The sequence below is a fragment of the Homalodisca vitripennis genome, unplaced genomic scaffold (genome assembly GCF_021130785.1).
Source record: "Homalodisca vitripennis isolate AUS2020 unplaced genomic scaffold, UT_GWSS_2.1 ScUCBcl_5911;HRSCAF=12870, whole genome shotgun sequence".
Lineage (NCBI taxonomy): Eukaryota > Metazoa > Arthropoda > Insecta > Hemiptera > Cicadellidae > Homalodisca > Homalodisca vitripennis.
Window position 1 is genome coordinate 1 of NW_025782051.1, and position 23,499 is coordinate 23,499.

The 23,499-nt window shown below is 34.2% G+C and overlaps 1 protein-coding gene across 1 annotated transcript in view; it reads left to right on the forward strand.

Moving 5' to 3' along the window:
• Positions 1–5,533: 5,533 nt before the first annotated feature.
• The window catches only part of LOC124373581 (folylpolyglutamate synthase, mitochondrial-like), a gene marked incomplete at its 5' end in the record, with an annotated part of 31,903 nt that continues 13,937 nt past the window's right edge, over positions 5,534–23,499 (forward strand). The window contains 3 exons of the mRNA XM_046831945.1: positions 5,534–5,652; positions 11,965–12,214; positions 17,252–17,388. Of these exons, the coding sequence (XP_046687901.1) occupies positions 5,534–5,652; positions 11,965–12,214; positions 17,252–17,388 (506 nt within the window). The remainder of the gene's footprint in view (positions 5,653–11,964; positions 12,215–17,251; positions 17,389–23,499) is intronic.

Below are 23,499 nucleotides of genomic sequence, written 5' to 3' on the forward strand. Positions count from 1 at the left end.
AAGTACTATATTTCTGATACCAATTTTTGAATTTGACTTGTTTGCCACGATCAACAAAATATGTCAATGTGTATTTAATGGACACGTAATTTACTCTGTTCTTAGTATTTATTGTGAACAAAAATGATTTAGGCCTTATTTCCCCAAAAACTTTGTCAAAAGCAAACCAAGATGGGTTTTATAACAGTCTTAAATTTTATAGTAAAAATAATTATAGTAACTCTGTCTTTGATGTTTGCATTACAGAACAGACCAATTATTCATACTTAATATTTGGTCAAATGGTACAGTTAAAAGTATATTGTTTACATAAAAATTTTAAATTTTCCTTATCTGGATATTTTCTTGCATGCTCAACAGCGTTGCAGAAAATGGTTTAAATAACAAGTGTTGTTACTACCTATCAAGCTTACTCTGTGCTTTTAATGCTATAAATAATAGGCTAATTGAAACATTGGTTAAACAGAGAGGCCATCTTACTCAAAACCTCTTTTTTCCAATTCCCCGTCCCCTGTCAAATAATAACTGAGTCTCTAGTCCATATTCAAATACACAATAATAAACAACTGTAATATTGTAGTTTACTCTTCGCTGGGGGGGGGTGGAGGGAAATGTGAAGGTTTAATCTCCGTGGCCACCAGCATTGTATTTGCAGTACAAAGTCCCCAAAGTTCTCAAATAGGAAGGTGTAAATATACTCTATCGGCGGTTGTGGTTGGTGAGGTCGTCGTGTTAAAAATGAAAAGCCTAGGCCAAATCAGTATACGAAATCCCTAGTGCCACCGATACACCCACAAAACCGTAATCCTAACGATAAAAAACACATTTCACTATACATAGAGCCCTCCTTAAACATCGTGAACCCACCACCATCTGTGATGATATGTGAAAGACTAAATTTATCCAAAAATGAAAAATAGAAGAGAACCGGTGTGGGCTGATATGGACATGTGTTGTGAATACCCCCTTATGTCTAAGCCGTATCTCCACAGCCCTACATGACCAAAGACAACCAGCCACCCACTAACTCACACCGACCACTCAGGCACAAACGACAATTTCTGAACTCTAGCAACAATAACCCAACAAACCCCATAATCAATCATGACAAATGCGGTTAGTGATTTGCTGCTCCAGGACCATCCATAGGTTAGCTCATACATGAGTTACACGCCGGTGTTTTTGAGCTGTACCCAGTGTAGATTCAACTGGAAGCTATAAACCCCCCAGAAGTACCGCTCCTTGATATTATTAAACGCTTAACTATAAAAAATGGAAATTAATAAAAAATACTATTAAAAATTGTACCAATTTCTTATTGAAAGTGATTTTTATTGAAGTTGTCATTCCAGTAATTATATAAAAAACTACAAGATCGCTCTTTGAAAACTGTTTATGTATCGTAATATGTACTAATTAATTTTACATAAAATTCTGAAAACAATGAAAATAAACTATTTCCCAAACAGACAGAAGTATAAAATTTAATTGTTACATTTCTATTGACAATTAAAATTTTTTCTATTGATACATTAATATGTAATTAATAAGTGAAAAATAAATACTATATAATTTTAATTATAGTAAAACTACAATCTACACACTTCTGTAGGCATATTTTTTTTTTGTTTATTCAATACTTAGGTACATACACCACAGTGATGATCTCTACATAGAAATGTCTTTGATATATTTTAGATGTTTTTAAATTTTATATATACATTTAGATGTATTTTTTTTGTCTTTAGAGGGATTGAAAACAATAAATTTTTATATATGGAAGTATATAGCAAGCTTCTATAATTCACACTAATAATATTAAACAGATTATTTGTTTTACGTACTTGTTTTAACAAATGTTTCCAAAAGCCAAACTCTCATTTGTTTACAGATTTTTCTATGCAATCAATCATATGATTCACTGATCTCTTATTGTTTACATGAAAATACAGTTCACATTTTATGCAAAACAATAACATGTGACATTAATGGAAATGATGTTACAAAATAAAAAAGGGCAAAGGCATAATTTATAACGACTAGGTCTACTGGTTTTTATATTTTTACCCAATTTCCACAATACTATAGTACTCAGTGACTAATTGAATAAAGATAAATTCAGTTCAAAATCTACCTTTAAAACACAGGAATATAAATAATATTATTACAAGTATCAGACATTAAACTTGAATTGAATTAAATAACATAATGGTACATAATTTCGTGCTTATCATACAATAACCTAAGCAAGTACTGACATAACTGGACAGTAATGATAGAAACTCCAGAATTATAAACCCTTAATTAGTATCTAAGTACATCCAATACAATTCTAATCACATTTGATTGGTCCTCAAAGGGTCAACAATTTCCTGAGGAAGAATCCTTGAATCACTGTTTTTTATGAAAGTAGATTATACCCATAATCGCTTTATTCAATTAATATTTATACTAAAATGTAATGTTTTAATGATTATCAAACTTATTATATTACCTACCTAGATAGGTACATTTATAGTTTTACTGAACATTGTTTTCTGACATAATTATTTTGTAAGTTTTTAACTTCTGAAGAACTTGAGTCATCGTTGTTTTGTAAATGAATTCAATGCATTCAATGAGCGTCCTGAAAAAGCATAAACTGAATTAATTTCAACAAAACATAGAGTACAAAAGATTGTAAATATGCAAGAATTTGAAATAGTATAAGATTCACCAAATCTCAGCATTATAGGTTAATTTCCTCAGCGTTGATTACACCTACTGGGGTATGCACCAACATTAAAACCCAAGAAGTAAGATCTCCTGTAATTTATTTTAGTACTGATCCTATTCTATAAAATAGAGGGTCTAATCTCCACATTTATAACTAAGTAGGTCAAGAGGTTTTGGATATTATCTTATCTAAAGAGACTTAAATTCATTACATTTATAATAGTAATGTGCATGTTTTCACTGCCACCATTTACCTAATTTTTAAGGTGGTGTTTGGTGATTTCAGGCTATCACTTTGAATCACTGCCCCATTAGTAGGAAAGGCGGGGGAGATGAGGTGAAACGTGTTCCACAGGGTCCAAAAATCCAGCAACTGAGGGGAATAACAGAGTGACCCTCACCAAAGAGTTGAAGGAATAGAATTCCTATCATAAGATTAATTTTGGAACTAGATAGGGTCGGCTCAACTGGTAGAGCAAAGCCGCCATAAAGACCTATAAGAAAAACTGTCCCCTAAGACCAAACAGACTAAAGAAAATGCTGCCTTGTAGACTGGGAGGTAAGAAACAATCAAAAACAAAACCAATAAACTTCTCAAATGGGTAAAAAAATGACAGATGACTGGACCCCTTACCAATATGCCTAAAATGAGTACAAAAAAGAAATTCAGGAAAATAAAAACAAGACCTGGAAAAACTTTCGCAAAAACCTTAACATCCTACAGAGGCCTGCCAGGCTCATAAAACTCTTCCAAAATTGATCACTCTACACACCCTTTAGATCTTTTGTAAATGCCAATTGAGGCCTTACGGTGAACAAGAAAGGATCTACAACTGTTGTAGACGCATTTCCCGGGCGATCTCTTTTGACTCAAAATGAAAATTTTTAATTCTCTAGAGCAGGGAAGATTTGGTCAAGGAGGTTGCTAAATCCAAACAATGGTCAAAATGAATCTTACATCTGAAAGAATTAAATGGAAATATGATACTTTAAACCATTTAGAATCTCCAGGTGGATAGATTTTTTCCCGGCCTGTGAAGCTTATGAAAGCTAAGTTTCTGTAACCTCTTGGCAGCTTTTTTTGTTCCACTTTTGGCCACCACACTAATGCAGCATATGTGATAATTGGTTTTTATAATGGCTTCATAGATCCAATAAATTATTTTGAGTTTCAAACCCCATTTAAATCCAAAGAGTCTCACGCAGGCCTCAAGGGTCATTTTTGTAATAGTAGCTGATTCATTCATGATCTTTGTTGTAACTTGTCTACTTTTTAGAATGATTATTATCCACTTGACAGCATCTGGGACAACTCCAAATCATTCTAGAGCTGCCTCCATGGATTGATATGCTACTCCGTCTAAAGCTCCTTCAATATCCTTAAAGACGCTGACAAGGGCTTCCTTTTCTTTGAAGGTACCCTCCACCGCTTCCACCAAGCTGTGGAGAGTGGTGGTTGTTGACTTATCTTTTACTTATGCATGTTGATATAGACTGAGTGGGTGTACATGTAAGGTTTTGTCCCTTATGTACCATAGATTTTACATGAACGAGGTTATGCTTATAGGTCTGTACAAGTTGGGTTGAGACAGATCCCTGTTCTTTTACCACACAAACACCACAAGTGCCGTCCTCCAGTTCTTTGGAATAAATCCTAGGGCATAACTGTTTCTAAACAAAATAGTGAGTGTGTCTAGTAGAATATCCGGCCTTTCTTCCGGAAAAATCTATCCACCCTGGAGATCTAAATGGCTTAAAGTATCTTATTGCCCATTTAATTCTTTCAGATGTAAAGATTCTTTTTGACCGTTGTTTGGATTTAGCAACCTCCTGACCAAATCTCTCCCTGCTCTAGAGAATAAAATTCTCATTTTGAGTCAAAGAGATCGCCCGGAAAATGCGTCTCCAACAGTTGTAGTCTCCTTCTTGTTCACCGTAAGGCCTCCATTGGCCTTTTCAAAGACTCTAAAGGGTTAGAGTGATCAATTTGGAGAGTTTTCTGAAGCCTGGCAGCCTCTAGTAGGCTGTTAATGTTTTTGCGAAAGTTTTTCCAGGTTCTTGTTTTATTTTCCTAATTTCTTTCTTGTATTCATTTAGGGCATATTGGTAAGGGATCCAGTCATCTGTCATTTTTGCCCATTTGAGAAGTTTATTGGTTTTGTTTTTGATTGTTTCTTACCTCCCAGTCCACCAAGGCACATTTTCTTTAGTCTGTTTGGTCTTAGGGGACAGTTTTTCTTATAGGTCTTTATGGCGGCTTGCTCTACCAGTTGAGCCGACCTATCTAGTTCAAATTCATCTTTCTGATAGGATTCTATTTCCTTCAACTCTTTGGTGAGGGACACTCTGTATCCCCTCCAGTTGCTGGATTTTGGAACCCTGTGGATCACGTTCACCTCATCTCCCGCCTCTCCTACCTAATGGGGCAGTGATCCAAAAGTGAAGCCTTGAAAACACCAAACACCACCTTACACATTAGTAAGGTGGCAGTGAAACATGCCACCTTACTATATAAATGAAATGAATTTAAGTCCTTTAGATAAGATAATATCCAAAACCTCTTGACCTACTCTAGTTATAAAAGTGAGATTAGACCCTCTATTTTCTAGAATAGGATCATTACTAAAAATAAATTACAGGAGATCCTAACTTCTTGGGTTAATGTTGGTGCTACCCCAGTAGGTGTGATCACAGCTGAGGAAATTAACCTCATAACACTGAGATTTGGTGAATCTTATACTATTTCAAATTCTGAACATAATTTACAATCTTTTGTACTCTATGTTTTGTTGAAAATAATCAGTTTATGCTTTTTCAGGACGCTATTGAAGCATTGAATTCATTGCAAACAAATGCTCAAGTTCTTCAGAAGTTAAAACTTACAAAAAATTATAGTCAAGAAAACAATGTTCAGTCTACTATAAAGTACCTCTCTAGGTATGTAATATAATAAGTTGATATAATTAAAACATTACATTTTAGTATAAATATTAAAATAAAAAGGCTTATGGGGTATAATCTACTTCATAAAAACAGTGATTCAAGGATTCTTCCTCAGGAAATTGTTGACCTTTGAGACCTCTCCAATGTAATCTAGAATCAGAATCAGAATTGTATTTAGATGTACTTAGATACTAATTAATGGTTATATAAATTCTGGAGTTCTATCATACTGTCAGTACTAGTCAGTACTTGCTTAGGTATTGTGTAATAAGCACGAATTAAGTGCATTATGATACTTATTTCAATACAAGTTTAACTGTATACTAATTTTTGTATTCCAGTGTTTTAAGGTAGATTTTGAACTGAATTTATCTTATTCAATTAGTCACTGAGTACTATTGTATTGTGGAGTTTGGGTAAAAATAAAAACGCAGTAGACCAGTCGTTATAAATTATCCCTTTGCCCTTTTCTTATTTTGAAACATTATTTCCATTAATGTTGTATATTATTGTTTTGCATAAAATGTGAACTGTATTTTCATGTAAACAATAAGAGATCAGTGAATCATATGATTGATTGCATAGAAAAAATCTGTAAACAAATGAGAGTTTAGCTTTTGGAAACAAATGTTAAAAGCAAGTACGTAAACAAATAAACTGTTTAATATTATTAGTGTGATATAAAAAGCTTTGAGATTTACTTCCATATATAAAAATTGTATTGTTTTCAATCCCTCTAAAGTACAAAAAATACATCTAAAATGTATATATAAATTTAAAAAACATCTAAAATATATCATTGAAGACATTTACTATGTAGAGATCATCACTGTGTGTGTACCTAAGTATTGAAAAAATATGCCTACAGAAGTGTGTAGATTGTAGTATACTATAATTATATAGTATTATATTTCACTATTATTACATATTAATGTATCAATAGAAAAATTTTTAATTGTCATAGAAATGTAACAATTAAATTTTTACTTCTGTCTGTTTGGAAATAGTTTATTTTCAATGTTTCAGATTTTTTATGTAAAATAACTAGTACATATTACGATACATAACAGTTTTCAAAGAGCGACTTGTAGTTTTTTATATTAAATACTGGAATGACAAACTTCATAAAAATCACTATCAATAAGAATTGGTACAATTATAATAGATTTTTATTAATTTTATTTTTATAGTAAGCGTTTAATAATATCCAAGGAGGGTACTTCTGGGTGGTTTATAGCTTCCAGTTGAATCTACACTGGGTACAGCAAAAACCGGCGTGTAACTCATGTCTGAGCAAACCTATGGATGTCCAGGAGCAGCACATCACTAACCGCAAATGTCAAGATAATTGGGTGCAAGGGTTGATCAATAGATCAAGTCTACTGTGGCAGATTACTGTTGGAATTGGTGGAGTTTTCTAAGTATTAAGGGCTGTTGCTAGGCTAGACATAAGGGAATACCACCCTCTGTTTGTTCTCTTTATTTTTCAAAATTGGATACGTTTCTTTTCCAAAACATCACAGAATTATTAGGTATACACGATGTTATGTCGGCACATTGAAAGATCAGAGATAAAAACTAAGGAACTTAAAATATGTGGTGGCAATGAATCGTCACTGAATTTCTCGTATATCATTTACGAGCGAAGAAATTTACACCACCAAATTTATCTTTGTGGCATTTCCTGCAAATACAACTGGTGGCGATAAACCTTCACATTTCCACTCAGCGTAAGAGTAAACTACAATATTACAGTTGTTTATTTGATTTGAAGATGGACTAGAGAATCAGTAATATTTGACCAGGGGACCGGGAATTTGAAAAGAGGTTTTGAGTGGCCACTCTGTTTAACCAATTTTTTCAATTAGCCTATATTTATAGCCTTAAAAGCACAGAGTAAGCTTGATAGTAACAACACTTGTTATTTAAACATTTTCTGCAACGCTGTTGAGCATGCAAGAAAATATCCAGATAAGAAAATTAAAATTTTTAGTAACAATATACTTTAACTGTACATTTGACCGAATATTAAGTATGAAGTAATTGGTCAGTTCTGTAATGCAAATATCAAAGACAGAGTTACTATAATATTTTTACTATAAATTTAAAGACTGTTATAAAACCCATCTTGGTTGCCTTTTGACAAAGTTTTTGGGGAAATAAGGCAAAATCAATTATGTCACAATAAATACTAAGACCAGAGTAAATTACAGTGTCCATAAATACACATTGACATATTTTGTTGATCGTGGCAACAAGTCAAATTCAAAATTGGCATCAGAAATATAGTACATTCCAACCAGAAGTGTTCATATATACTTGCAAAGCCTACGAAATTGTATGCAAGGCTGTGGATAACTAGTAGTAGTACATAATATTTATTTTGAGGTATTTAGTTTTTCATATCTAAGTGATCAAACATCAATGTTGTTAAATTTAGGTCAATACAAAAAAATTAAATTCCGTTATTTTACACCACAAATACTGTGCATACTTGACAAGGCAAACTAAAGGCAGGTTTGCTTGAATTTACCTTTTGAAATTAAAGAGAAATAGTGCTATTATATAGAGAGTGAACATCACTAATCTCATTGTTTTTTTATACAGGTTATAAAATTAACCAGTTCTAGTCTTTCTCTTCTGATGATGCCGATGACTGTTAGATTTACTGGATCCCTACTAAGAACAATAGTGAGGAGAATGCTTCAAAACCAATTGCTCATGGTTAAATTACGATTAGTACTACAGAACGGTGCTGAGAGGTCTTGATAGTGTAATTAGTGGCAAGTTGAATTTTTGTACTTTTCCTTATCAATGGTTCTGCGTTTAACATGTTCCTAGTTCCGATACTACAGATCTTAACAATTTGTATGCAATACTTACTTGGCTTTTTTGGCATGCAGATCTTAAATTGACATCTATCTTGAAAAGTTAATAATTGTTCCATCTATAGTGACATAGTGTTGAGACTCAAAATTTTTCAATTTGTTTGTTTATAAATCTATACCATTGAATTGTTGCCAATGCCAGTGAATTCCCAATAACACATTGAGAATACCTAAGTAGTGATATCAGAAAAGCCACCTAGATGCTGGTGAGATAAGGTTGTCAGCAAAGCCAGCATATTCCCAATACTGCCTCTTGAGACTAGCAAGTTAGGGTTTTCTGGGAAGCCATCTTGATGCTGGTGAGATAAGGTTGCCAGCAAAGCCAGCATATTCTCAATACTGCGTCTTGAGACTAGCAAGTTAGGGTTTTCTGGGAAGCCATCTTGATGCTGGTGAGATAAGGTTGCCAGCAAAGACAGCATATTCCCAATACTGCCTCTTGAGACTAGAAAGTTAGGGTTTTCTGGGAAGCCATCTTGATGCTGGTGAGATAAGGTTGCCAGCAAAGCCAGCATATTCCCAATACTGCCTCTTGAGACTAGAAAGTTAGGGTTTTCTGGGAAGCCATCTTGATGCTGGTGAGATAAGGTTGCCAGCAAAGACAGTATATTCCCAATACTGCCTCTTGAGACTAGCAAGTTAGGGTTTTCTGGGAAGCCATCTTGATGCTGGTGAGATAAGGTTGCCAGCAAAGCCAGCATATTCCCAATACTGCCTCTTGAGACTAGAAAGTTAGGGTTTTCTGGGAAGCCATCTTGATGCTGGTGAGATAAGGTTGCCAGCAAAGACAGTATATTCCCAATACTGCCTCTTGAGACTAGCAAGTTAGGGTTTTCTGGGAAGCCATCTTGATGCTGGTGAGATAAGGTTGCCAGCAAAGACAGCATATTCCCAATACTGCCTCTTGAGACTAGCAAGTTAGGGTTTTCTGGGAAGCCATCTTGATGCTGGTGAGATAAGGTTGCCAGCAAAGCCAGCATATTCCCAATACTGCCTCTTGAGACTAGCAAGTTAGGGTTTTCTGGGAAGCCATCTTGATGCTGGTGAGATAAGGTTGCCAGCAAAGACAGCATATTCCCAATACTGCCTCTTGAGACTAGCAAGTTAGGGTTTTCTGGGAAGCCATCTTGATGCTGGTGAGATAAGGTTGCCAGCAAAGCCAGCATATTCCCAATACTGCCTCTTGAGACTAGCAAGTTAGGGTTTTCTGGGAAGCCATCTTGATGCTGGTGAGATAAGGTTGCCAGCAAAGCCAGCATATTCCCAATACTGCCTCTTGAGACTAGAAAGTTAGGGTTTTCTGGGAAGCCATCTTGATGCTGGTGAGATAAGGTTGCCAGTAAAGACAGTATATTCCCAATACTGCCTCTTGAGACTAGCAAGTTAGGGTTTTCTGGGAAGCCATCTTGATGCTGGTGAGATAAGGTTGCCAGCAAAGCCAGCATATTCCCAATACTGCCTCTTGAGACTAGAAAGTTAGGGTTTTCTGGGAAGCCATCTTGATGCTGGTGAGATAAGGTTGCCAGCAAAGACAGTATATTCCCAATACTGCCTCTTGAGACTAGCAAGTTAGGGTTTTCTGGGAAGCCATCTTGATGCTGGTGAGATAAGGTTGCCAGCAAAGACAGCATATTCCCAATACTGCCTCTTGAGACTAGCAAGTTAGGGTTTTCTGGGAAGCCATCTTGATGCTGGTGAGATAAGGTTGCCAGCAAAGCCAGCATATTCCCAATACTGCCTCTTGAGACTAGCAAGTTAGGGTTTTCTGGGAAGCCATCTTGATGCTGGTGAGATAAGGTTGCCAGCAAAGCCAGTATATTCCCAATACTGCCTCTTGAGACTAGAAAGTTAGGGTTTTCTGGGAAGCCATCTTGATGCTGGTGAGATAAGGTTGCCAGCAAAGCCAGCATATTCCCAATACTGCCTCTTGAGACTAGAAAGTTAGGGTTTTCTGGGTAGCCATCTTGATGCTGGTGAGATAAGGTTGCCAGCAAAGACAGTATATTCCCACTACTGCCTCTTGAGACTAGCAAGTTAGGGTTTTCTGGGAAGCCATCTTGATGCTGGTGAGATAAGGTTGCCAGCAAAGCCAGCATATTCCCAATACTGCCTCTTGAGACTAGCAAGTTAGGGTTTTCTGGGAAGCCATCTTGATGCTGGTGAGATAAGGTTGCCAGCAAAGCCAGCATATTCCCAATACTGCCTCTTGAGACTAGCAAGTTAGGGTTTTCTGGGAAGCCATCTTGATGCTGGTGAGATAAGGTTGCCAGCAAAGACAGCATATTCCCAATACTGCCTCTTGAGACTAGCAAGTTAGGGTTTTCTGGGAAGCCATCTTGATGCTGGTGAGATAAGGTTGCCAGCAAAGACAGCATATTCCCAATACTGCCTCTTGAGACTAGCAAGTTAGGGTTTTCTGGGAAGCCATCTTGATGCTGGTGAGATAAGGTTGCCAGCAAAGCCAGCATATTCCCAATACTGCCTCTTGAGACTAGCAAGTTAGGGTTTTCTGGGAAGCCATCTTGATGCTGGTGAGATAAGGTTGCCAGCAAAGCCAGTATATTCCCAATACTGCCTCTTGAGACTAGAAAGTTAGGGTTTTCTGGGAAGCCATCTTGATGCTGGTGAGATAAGGTTGCCAGCAAAGCCAGCATATTCCCAATACTGCCTCTTGAGACTAGAAAGTTAGGGTTTTCTGGGAAGCCATCTTGATGCTGGTGAGATAAGGTTGCCAGCAAAGACAGTATATTCCCACTACTGCCTCTTGAGACTAGCAAGTTAGGGTTTTCTGGGAAGCCATCTTGATGCTGGTGAGATAAGGTTGCCAGCAAAGCCAGCATATTCCCAATACTGCCTCTTGAGACTAGCAAGTTAGGGTTTTCTGGGAAGCCATCTTGATGCTGGTGAGATAAGGTTGCCAGCAAAGCCAGCATATTCCCAATACTGCCTCTTGAGACTAGCAAGTTAGGGTTTTCTGGGAAGCCATCTTGATGCTGGTGAGATAAGGTTGCCAGCAAAGCCAGTATATTCCCAATACTGCCTCTTGAGACTAGCAAGTTAGGGTTTTCTGGGAAGCCATCTTGATGCTGGTGAGATAAGGTTGCCAGCAAAGACAGCATATTCCCAATACTGCCTCTTGAGACTAGCAAGTTAGGGTTTTCTGGGAAACCATCTTTTATGCTGGCACTTTTGAGTTTGGGTTGAATGTGAAACTGAATTTTGTGTCTTTACTTGACAGGCGAGACTGAGTTTAATTTTAATCATTAGAAGGAAAGGCTACTAGAAAATTATACTTATTTGGGTGTAATGAAAATGGCCAATAATTGTCAAGAGGAATCTTTTGTATATTACATATGGAATGTGAGAAAGATTTTGTGATATTATTATGTCACTATTTGTTTACATGTGATTGTTACAGGTCTGGAATTACCTTAGATCAACTAGAGAGAGAGTTATCTGTAATCCATGTGTCAGGTACCAAAGGGAAAGGTTCAACTTGTGCCATATGCGAATCAATTCTTCATTTCCATGGTTATAAAACTGGTTTCTTCTCTTCTCCTCATTTGGTTGCTGTTAGAGAGAGAATACGAATCAACAAAACTCCCCTAACAGAAGCAGTTTTTGCACAATATTTTTGGAAAGTGTATAACAAGTTACAAGTAGAGAAGGTAATTTAATGGTTTATTAGTTAATCTTATTCTACATTATTATTATAGACATTAATAATATATTATGGGAAAGTTGTTGTACTCATATTCAGGTTAATGGCCTAAAATTTTTATAGTTCTTAATGTTATGTCATACCTTTTCAATTTGCATTATAACTTATTTTTTTTAATTTATTTGTAAAATTTACCCCTTTCATGGTTTTTGATATAAAACTATGTTAATAGCGATTGCATAAAAGTGTTCTACTTACGTAATATTACGCATTGTTATATTGTTCCTGTTTTATTCTGTTGTATGTTGTAAAATTGCGCAAGAAGCATTTTTATGTCAACCGTGCATTGTGCATGTAGGTCTGGAATTTTTTACTAGATGTCAGCACTTGCTGGGTCCTCTGTCATGAGTGTTTGCTTCTAAATGAGTTCGCTGTAGTCACACAGTGCAGACAGCTACCTTGTGTCGTTGTTGTATGTAACCCGGAGTATTTATTGTAGTGTTCACTTTATCATAGAAATATACAATGCACAAGTAGACGATTTACTTCATTGACGTGATGATGACACGGATAGTGAAAGTAACTTAGTAGATAATATTAAAAAATAACAAAAATTTTAAAAGAACACTAAAAATAATTTTTTTGCATAAAAAAGTATAACCTCTACAAACCTCTCTCTGTAAAGAAAAAAACAGCAAAAACAAATTCAATAAAACAACCAAGTTTAAGGTACAAAAAGAAAACTATTAAGTAGTTTAACACATTTCTTAAAAATTATTCAATAAAGAAATAACCTACAACGTCTTTGAGTTTCATGAGATTTACAAGAAGTTTTCTCCTTTATTTACTTTTCATACAAAGTTCACAAATCTCATCAGACACAGGTAGTTTCATTAATTTGAAAGTAGTCTCTTGGCAAAGTAGATCTTCAGTAGTCACAACTTAGCACTCAATAAGAAAATATAAAAAAGTTTGTAAAAATAAAAAAATTACAAATACCAACAACTATAATCACTTGACAAAAACCCAATACTTTTTGAAAGCCCAATATAAATTAAAGCTGACATACAATCCCAACATTTTTATGTTATGTTAATCCTGAAATTTCGTTCTATTAGATAAATATAAATCTTAAAAATACAAAGAAAGTTTAAATTGGACAAATATAAATATTTTTATAAAAATCTGTTATTTAAACACTTTTTTGAAACATTGTTTTTATAAACACTTTTGTTTTACTGTGTTGAGTATTAGTAGAACTTAATATCTCAACTGACCTATGGACTCTAAATTGTGCATTAAACTTCAATTCTATATGAGAAACTCTGAGTTTGATGATGTTGCATCTCACTTCATGGGATTTGACTGATCATTATTAAATATGTTTACATTGGTCTTATGGGTAACCATAATGGCAACAAGAAATTATAAGAATAAATAAATTTTTAAACAAATTCAGTAGAATCATAGGAGATTTTAACATATATGGTATTAAAGACATAGCCTAGCTATTCCAACATGTACAACATCATTTTATGTTGACTTGGTGTGTAGATTTTTATTACTTAAACACTAATATGGTACCCAATTTAATGAACAAAAATGTGAATGATTCATGTAGCAAGATATCTTGAAAACTATTTCATATATAGATTTAAAATGTTACATGAAACTTTATTTCTAGATACACATGAATGAGTTCTATGATGGTGCATGGCCAACCATGGAATTTGGAAGAGCGTTGTTGAAGCCTATCACTTGGTAGGCTGTCAGTTTCATTTTTGTTACCATCTTCATTTAATAACTTTTACATGTAATTAAAATTATATACTCAAACACAGTACACCTGTACCTACATATCTTGAATAATAAATTTGGTCTTAATTGGATCATAAGTCTCTGAGTTACGAATTTTCAAAGTTACAGTTGTGTGAAAAGTGCTAAATACCAGTACTCGTTTTTTGTTATCACCCACATTAAAACTGGAAGTTATTGTTTGTGTATAGTTCCCTTTATATATCTCAAAGCAGAAATTAACAAGCCAAATTTCAATGTTCCTCCCTTTAATTGTAGCTGCACGAGTTAGATTTTGGTTAACTTTCAAATTCAGGCATCTAAACTTTATAATCCGAAAGTAGTATCATCATAAAGCGATAAGATAAGTCCTAACATATCGGTAACACGTTGTTTAATAGGAGAAGACAGAAAGGTCATTGATAAACAGAAGAGATAAAAGGAGACCCAACTAGAACTGTTTTGAGATTATATTAATTCGTTTAATATTTCTAGAAATGGACAAACAAATGTTTTTGATTTTAATAAACAAATTTAAGGCTGGTAATAACACACAGGTTCAAAATGTCTAATTTACAATCAAAATTAAAATTAATATGTAAAAAATAATTTTTAAATCGGAAGATGCTAGTGACATACTTAAAAATTGACATATAATCATTCCTTTTTTAAATGTAGAAGGGCTTTCATCTTAAAGTCATAAGAGATATAAACAATTCTTACAACTGAAATTGCTAGAAAATGTGTTTACTATATTAAATATAAATTCATTTTTGGTCTATGTTGTGAAAAAGTTTGAGATAGCCTAAAAGGTACAAATGTTATGTATTTTAGAGCAGAATTGAAAAGCATTTTTCACAAATGTCATTAGAACAGTGTTTTTTTGTGATTTTTTTATACCTTGTAAGGTTTAAAAATAGTGGCCACACAAAGTTTTGAGAAGGCACAATAACATGAATGAGGTGAATATTGAGTTTAGCTCTAGTTCACCTTCTTAGTGCAGTATCTGGAGTCAGATTCCAGACTCATCACATTGAATTAACCGTTTCCACCATAAAACACAAGTCACATTAATAGTAAATATGATAAATACCATAATTTCGAATTAAGTACAATCAACTGAATCCATACCTTTATAAACCTCTTACATGGTTATGAGCATTAAATGCTTGTGAGGTTTCAAGATAATGGATCTTCTAAATTCTTTAAAGTATTATAAACATAATGATTCAAATGATTTATTCAGCTGACCTACAAATTGTAATCAACGAATTATACTAATGGAACGCGCTCTGGGCCGGAGAAACCGAGCCGAAATCCTGTGCTGCGTTCAGAGTCTGCAGGCGCTGGAAATGGGCAAGAACTCACTCCGCCCATATGGCTGGCATTATAGTAATGATTTAACATCACTTTAAAATGCCTTCTAGACTTAATAATATTGTTAGATACCACAATTTATTTATTATTAAATAAAATAACAAAATAACTGCTTTTTGCCGTAGATTTTTATTTTAAGTTAAAAAAAAAAAAAACAGATTTTTGTACAATATCAAAATAACTGAGATTTTGATTTTGTATTTTACTTATGAAGTCGGAAACGAAGATTACAGACGTTTAAATATTTTCCAGGTGAAAAACAACTTTTTTATTGATAGTATTTTATTTCAAAGTAAACTACATAAAATGTACAAACTCCAATGGCTGTTGCATATGACATGGAAAATAAACAAATGTTGGAACTGCTTCATTTTTTAGACATGTTCTTAGTGTGTCAGGGAAAATTAAATGGTAATCATGTTTGGTAAAATGTTTACTGCATAAAAAAGTATGTTTTGTTGGCTTAACATTTTTTTCTCTTTGTCACATTAATCCACTTTTTTAATAAATTGTCGTCATTCAATGGAAAGCTAAAACAAAAAAATTAACAAATAATAAAATACATGTAGCTGAAAATCACAAAGATCAAATAATTATAAAGTAGAGTAGGTCAGTAGATATTGTTTTTAGCAATGATTTATAAGTTTATGCATTTATAAGTGCTATAACGACCAACATTGATATCATGGATCAATGCGGATGAAATAATTGAGTGAGAAGCATGTTTTACTCAACTATATAATTATTGTTCATGATTAAAAAACGATAGCTTATTAGGCTAATTTACTCATTAACAGTCTTACCGTACTTTTAATTATTTGGGTAACCCAGTTAATAATTTGGCAATACAGAAGATAATATTGGTGAGAATTACTATTTTGGAAGTTGCAAATAAATATTGACATGATTGACACAGTAAGAACTTACTTGTGGAAAGAAATGTTGTTGTCTTTAGTCCATCTGGACGTGCAGTTGTACGCAGAGCAACTCTTCACCATGTCACGAAATAACAAACATTACTAACATTGACAAATAAACAGAAAACAAACTAGTTGAATTGCTCATATTAGACGTCTTGAGGTAATAAACAGGAAGAGTTGCCAACAATGCAAATAACAACAATATTTTTTGTTTCGGCATGAAAAAGCGTGATGCCGTATCGTCCCTTTGATCGTTGCACAACTCGGTGAGTTCTTGCCCACTTTAAGCGCCTGCAAGTCCATGGATACACCTGAAACGCACAGCTGTGTGCGACCGGAAAACACAACATGTGGCTTATGGGCAGTGCGCGTTCCAGTAGTATAGTTCGTTGATTGTAATAGGCTATGTGTAGGGGAAACAACATTCAACTAAAGAAACTTAGCTGCATTTAATAATTAGAGTCCTTGCACCAATAAATGTACATCATGTCATACACTAAAAATATAAATAAAACTTAACATTCCTGCAGGTATAAAAAAAAAAAAAAAAAAAAAAAAAAAAAAACACTACCAACATTTTGTAAAGGACTACATCTAAGAAAATAAAGATTTGACTGAGAATTAAAAACTGTGTGCATTAGTTCAGGATTGGGCCATGCACTCTACATATCATAACACTAAACACATGCAGAAATTAAAAACAAATTAATTTACTTAACCAAGCATAATAAAATGCCAAAAATTAAAGTCATCATTCTATAAGTATTGTCCAAATTGGAATTTGGATTTTTTTTGTAAGAATGGTTTATTGAGTTCTCATTGTAGTAGTCTTTGAAGTTAGTGATAATGTCCTTATTTATTCATAAATATTATTGTTTAATAAACAAACTTGGGTTTTTAATTAATTGGCTGATTTTAAAAACCTCAAACTTGGAAATTTAATTTTGTTTCAGGAACATGCAAATGACATGCCCTCATATTTCAAGTTTTTGACTGTTATGGCACTCAACGTTTTTGCAGCAGAAAAAGTTGATGTAGCAATCATTGAAGTCGGAATCGGTGGAGAACTGGACTGCACAAATATATTCAAGTGAGAGTTGTAACAGTAGGAATTTATAAATCACATTGAAGGTATTGAATATGTGTGTAATTAAATTAGTAAAGTTTAACTGTGTTAATTTTTGTTAGAAACTGAGTGCAACTTTAAAAAATTAAAGCGGCTTTAAAAACATTGTGTTTTGAAGCTGTTCAAAGTGTTTTTATTGTTATGAAGAGTAAATATTTATCCTCAGTTAGCTTTAAAAAAGGTTAAAACAATCAGCTTTTACCACAACTTTTTAGTTTTCAGATATTTTATACTTTGATGTTATTGAACAGAAATTAATTTCATAACTATACTTAAATGGTTAATCCAAATACTACATCCATTTGTATAGTGATATAAAAACCATATAAAAAACTTAAATGACCACAGATAAAGTTTTTAAATAAAATAAAATATTTAAAACTTCTTTCCTGGACTGGTATATTTATACGTCATAAGAAAACTATGCCATCAAAATCAAATACTATTAATTAGGTAAATGGGTACTTCTTTTTTACAGATCATTTAAACATTACATAGATACTTCCGATATCAAAAACCTAGAGCAAAGAGATTAATAGAGAAGGTGCTATTTTCTAAGCTTCCATGTACTTTGAAATTACAAATAAAGTTGTTTAATTGATTTTACGTTAAAGTAACCTTTTTATGGGATTTTTAGAACCAAAATTTTCTTAAAACTCAAAATTTCCTTCTTTTATTGTGGCTAAGATTTATAGATGACATTTTTGTAGTCTGGAATCATGGGTTAGAGAAACTTCATCATTTCCTAAATAGTTTAAATAAATTTTCATGTCTTAACTTTAATTGGAATATTAATCACAAAATCGTCACTTTTTTGGATGTTGAAGTTTTTATAGAAAATTGTATTTTAAAAACCAAAATACATGTTAAGGGTACTAATAAAATTAATTACTTACATTACCATACATAATGGTGATTTACATGACATGTAGCTGCCATCCAAATCATGTAAAAAAGTCCATTCCAAAAAGTCTTTCAATTAGAGCCGAATCCTTATGTACAAACGCTTACGATTTCAAAATTTACAAAAGCAAACTTACTAAAGCTTTTTCTAACAGGGAATACCCTAAAAAACTGTTGAACCGGCAGCTCAGACAACAAAAAAAGGTTACAAATATTCCAAATCACTTCCAAAATTATCCTAAATTTATAACAAAATTTTATCCTGGTTTGCACAAATTCAATAAAGTTATGAAAATTGGCTATGACATTTTAAAAACTCGCCCTTAACTGAGAAATTCCAGTTAATTCCAGGTGTCCAGGCCACCTAGAATAGTATTTAAGAGACCTAAAAATTTGAAGAATATGCTTGTAAGGCCCAAAATTCAAGTTGGAAAAAATTATGAAAATTTATCTTTTGGCTGTGAACCATGTAATAAACCACGTTGTGGTATTTGCAAAATTATGGATAAGACCGATCAATTCCAAAGTAGCGTCACTAACAAAACCTATCCAATAGCTGGTAAATTGGACTGTACCTCAACAATTCAATTTACCAGCTAATTTGTAGGTTTTGTCCCAAGGGCTACATTGGGCAAACCTCAAATTCTTTGCGGGTAAGAATGACCTGTCACCGTTTTTCTATCAATCACAAAGACGACAAAAAACCAGTAGCCTTACACGCTATTCACCATAACAAAAGCATTGAGGATTGTTATAAACTCAAAGCCATAAGAAAAATTACACCTTGTGAAAACAGCTCTCAAAATGATTTAAATTTAAGGAATAATGAATTGGCACACCAACTTATATTAAAATCGAAACAACCATATGGACTTAACATTCGCTAAATTATTGTTTTCCACTTGAATAATTAGATTCTTATATACAAATTTACCTAAATTCAAAATTATATTATATTATGTTATTATTGTTAAATTAACAACTAATCAAAACTTGTTTACATGTCAAAATTGTATTTACATTTAGAATGTTTATTATCAGGTGTTTCTTCTTTTGTTTGTTTATTTTATTCTGTGTATGTTTTAACCCTCTGAGTAGCGATACTTTTTTCTCCAAGTGGCAGGACATTTTTACTGGTTTTGTATGTTCACAAAAGAAAATTTATATAAAATACTGTGAATTATATAGGTAAGACATATCATGTATCAATTTAAACTACATAACACACAGAATAGAATGGTAATTATATGAAACACTTAGCTTGGATTGGTGTAACACTGACACTGCACAAAGTCTGGTACATGAGCAATCCCGTGAGTAAGATCTTCACTTGGTCCAGGAGGTAGTACAGTTGGTGGATGGACCGTTTGTAAGGGTTCCATTAGTGCCAGCATATCTATATAGTATATCAAAATAAAGTTTGGAATCTGGTCTTTCTAACCATACCTAATACGAGGGTCGTCCATAAAGTAACCGCCGTTTGGGCGTGGCGCGATAAGTAGTGGGGGTAGCGCCGCCATTCTCACATCGGTGTGCGCAGCCGTTCAGTACGCTTCTAGCCGTGCAAGGGAGAGCATCGTGCGATCGCGCGTTCTCTTGTTACAACGTAAAAACATGAGCGCTATGATAGAAAATCCCGCCAAGTGTGAAGTACGTGGTGTAATAAGATTTCTGTGGTCGAAAAGTTACACAGCAGCTGAAATTCATCGTGAATTGAGTGCGGTGTATGGCCCAAACATTATGAGGGAAGGTGTAGCCCGTCAATGGGTTCGTTTTTAAAAAAATGGAAGAACGAACGTTCACGGTGAAGACCGGAGTGGTAGGCCATCTCTCGTCAGTGATGACTTGGTGAACAAAGTGGATGAGAAAATTCGCAAGAACCGTCGCTTCACAATCTCGGAACTTTCGGATCATTTTCCTGAAACCTTTTACTAAAATGGCTACTACGAGCGATTCAAAACAAGCGTCATGGTCTTCTGACATCTGGTGTTGTGTTTGTCCATGACAACGCCCGCCTTCATACAGCTCAAAGAACAACTTTTGGAAAGGTCAAATGCGACGTTTTTGACCACATCCCCTACAGCCCGGACCTGGTTCCCAGTGATTTCTATCTTTTCCCGTACATGAAGCGGTGGCTTGCATCCCAGAGGTTTGCGAGTGATGAAGAGCTTCAAAACGCTGTGACAGGTTGGCTATGTTCTCAGGCGGCAGATTTTTTTAAAGACGGAATTTCAAAAACTGTTAAAAGATATGATAAGTGCTTGAATTTGTATGGTGAATATGTAGAAAGGTAGAGAAAAGCTGTAGTTTTAACATTTATATAATAAACTTTTTGTATCTCAACTGGTTTATTTTTTATTTCAAAACGGAGGTTACTTTGTGGACGACCCTCGTATATAGCGTTTAAGTCGCGGCATAACATCTGAAATAGCGGATCAAAAGAGGCTTGCATTAATAGACACTAGAGCGTCTCTGCCACTCGCGAACGAGATTTAATAGACGCTGCAGCGTCTCACCACTTGGAGGGTTAAAAGTGTACTTGATGAAGTTGTTAATTACAACGAAATATTGTACATCAGAAAATTTTAGTTTTCTATTGAAACTGCTCTAAGATACCATATATATATATATATACACAGCTCTGATAACACCACTTTGATAAAAAGACAAATAATTTAGGTTTAATAACAGTGTTTAAATGTAAAGTACATGTCAGACTACATTGTCTCTTATATCTGCACTTCTAGCAGTTACCCACTCCTTTGCACATAATTTAGTAGGTGTTGCACATGTATGTACAAACCATTACTGGTTTGAGTGAATTTTATTTCTGACGCCAATGTTGAGATTGCCTTGTTGCCACGATCAAGAAAATACGTTAACATTTTATATTTATGGCTATTCTAATTTACTTTGTTAGATAGTAACATTATCTTTTAGAACTAATACTTAATATTTGATTAAAATGCACAGCTAAAAGTACGTTAACAAAGACACTACTCGTTTGTTTCCTTTTTAACTGAAAAACATTGGTTATATTCTAGAACATTTAGAGCTGGAATTAGTACATTAGTACAAAAGCACAGTCCAGCACAGTACTCACCTAATCGCTGAAGTCTAAAACGACGAAGTTTTAAAACGAAGTTAAAAATATTTTCACTCACTATAAGTGTAAACAAATTTAAAATAATAAACAATGTTTACACAGAACAGTTGATAACATTAGAAATGCTCTTTTACTTAATATTTCAGAACTTTAGAGGGATTATGTTGCTACTTTAAAGACCAGTGGGGCATAGCCTGGAGGGATTTTAGAAATAAGAATATGCATATATTCATCCCGGAGACCTTTAGAATCTACATGTCAAAATTTCAGTTGTTTGAATAGTTTATGGGTGAATAAAAAATCAAGTTAATTTTACAGACACAATAATTCAAGTAACGTTTAATAAATAATACAAATTACTTATTAATGATGGTAATTACTGGTCATATTTAAAAGTTGAATGATAGAAGATTTAAATTTTTTTGTAGGCTGAGGTGTCCTGCGATAAACAACAAAATTAAAAAAGACGCAAGGTACTTGTACATGTACTTTATTATAAAGTGGTCTAAAATTAGAGCTTTAAGTTCAACCGTAGATAATTCATTTTAAACACAAATATACATCTTAACTTAGTGCCTTCAAATAGTGTTTGGCTAAATAACAATCGTAAATGTTTCGTATTTGCAGTTAAATACCAATATGTAGGTGCTTTGAAAACTGTGATCTTCTAAATTTAGTTAGTGGCCACTCTGAACACTTCGGGGTATGAAAAATAGATAATAGCCGATTCTCAGACCTACTGAGTTTGCATATAAAATTTGGTAAAAATCGGTAAAGCCGTTTTGGAGGAGTAAGGTAACCAACATTGTGACACGAGAATTTTATGTATAAGATTAAGCTAAATTATCAGTACTCTTAGATTACTTAGACGTGAAACGGTCCTTGGATGTGCAGTGGACAGATGTCGCTGCGCGCATGCGCGGCCCGGCCCGCTCACCGTGCAGCGCTGTCAGTCAGTTCTATCTGCTCTATGAGTGAAGTGTCTATTAGCGTGACTGAAAACATACGTATCAGTTGTTACAATGGACAACGCAGGTGCTTCGATTTCTTAACCTGTAAAAAAACCTGTTATTCACAGTCAAGCATGCGAAATAATATACAACGTTTACAATTATATGCAGAAACACTACCCCGGAATGTCAGGAAAACAGCTCAGACTAAAAGTGGCAGATGCTTGTGGGAAATCATCAAGTACCGTGTATAGAATTTTAAAAGAAAGTGAAAATTCCCTGGGAGAAACAAAGAAATTCACCACTCCCCATAAAAGAAGGCCAAGAAAAAAGGAAAAGAGTGATTTCGATGATTTTAATAAATGCTTACTAAGAAGAGTGATAAACGAGTTTCACGTAACAGAAGAGGAAAGGCCAACATTAAAGGGTATTTTAAGGGCAATGAAAGAAAGAATACAATATCAAGGGAGTGTATCTAGTTTAAGAAAAATTATTCTGGACGTAGGTTTCAAGTGGAAGAGGGCAGAAAATAATCTGAAACTCCTCGTAGAAAAGTCAGATATTCGGAATTGAGGTTAAATTATTTGAGGAAAATTCAAGAGTTTCGTGAAGCAGGGCATAACATTGTATATATGGATGAAACTTATTTTCACAGCTCTTCTGCGGTCTCCAAGACTTGGACAGAAAGTGAAACCAAAGGTTTAAAGAACCCAATAAGTAAAGGGAAACGGGTGATTGTTCTTCATGCTGGTAGTGAAGATTCATAAGTTTTTATTATTCATTAAATATTTATTCATAGTAATATTTTATTTTGTTAACCAGCAATATCTTGGAGTCGTGTAATTTTAAGGGAGTACAATGCCTAGACACGCGTATCAGCCCAATGTCTGCAGTAGTGCTAGTAGCTGCCGGCCGCACCTGCCGTTCCGCTCCTCTTACCCACCCCGCCCCACCCATCTCCTCAAACTCCACACCCCTCCATGCGCGAACCGTTTCACGTCTGAGTAATCTATCTGTAATAGATTGGATTTCATTTCATATATAAGACACTTTATTAAAAATTTATTGAAATTATAAAGTTTAGTTGTAAAATTTACAGATATATAAATAGCATAG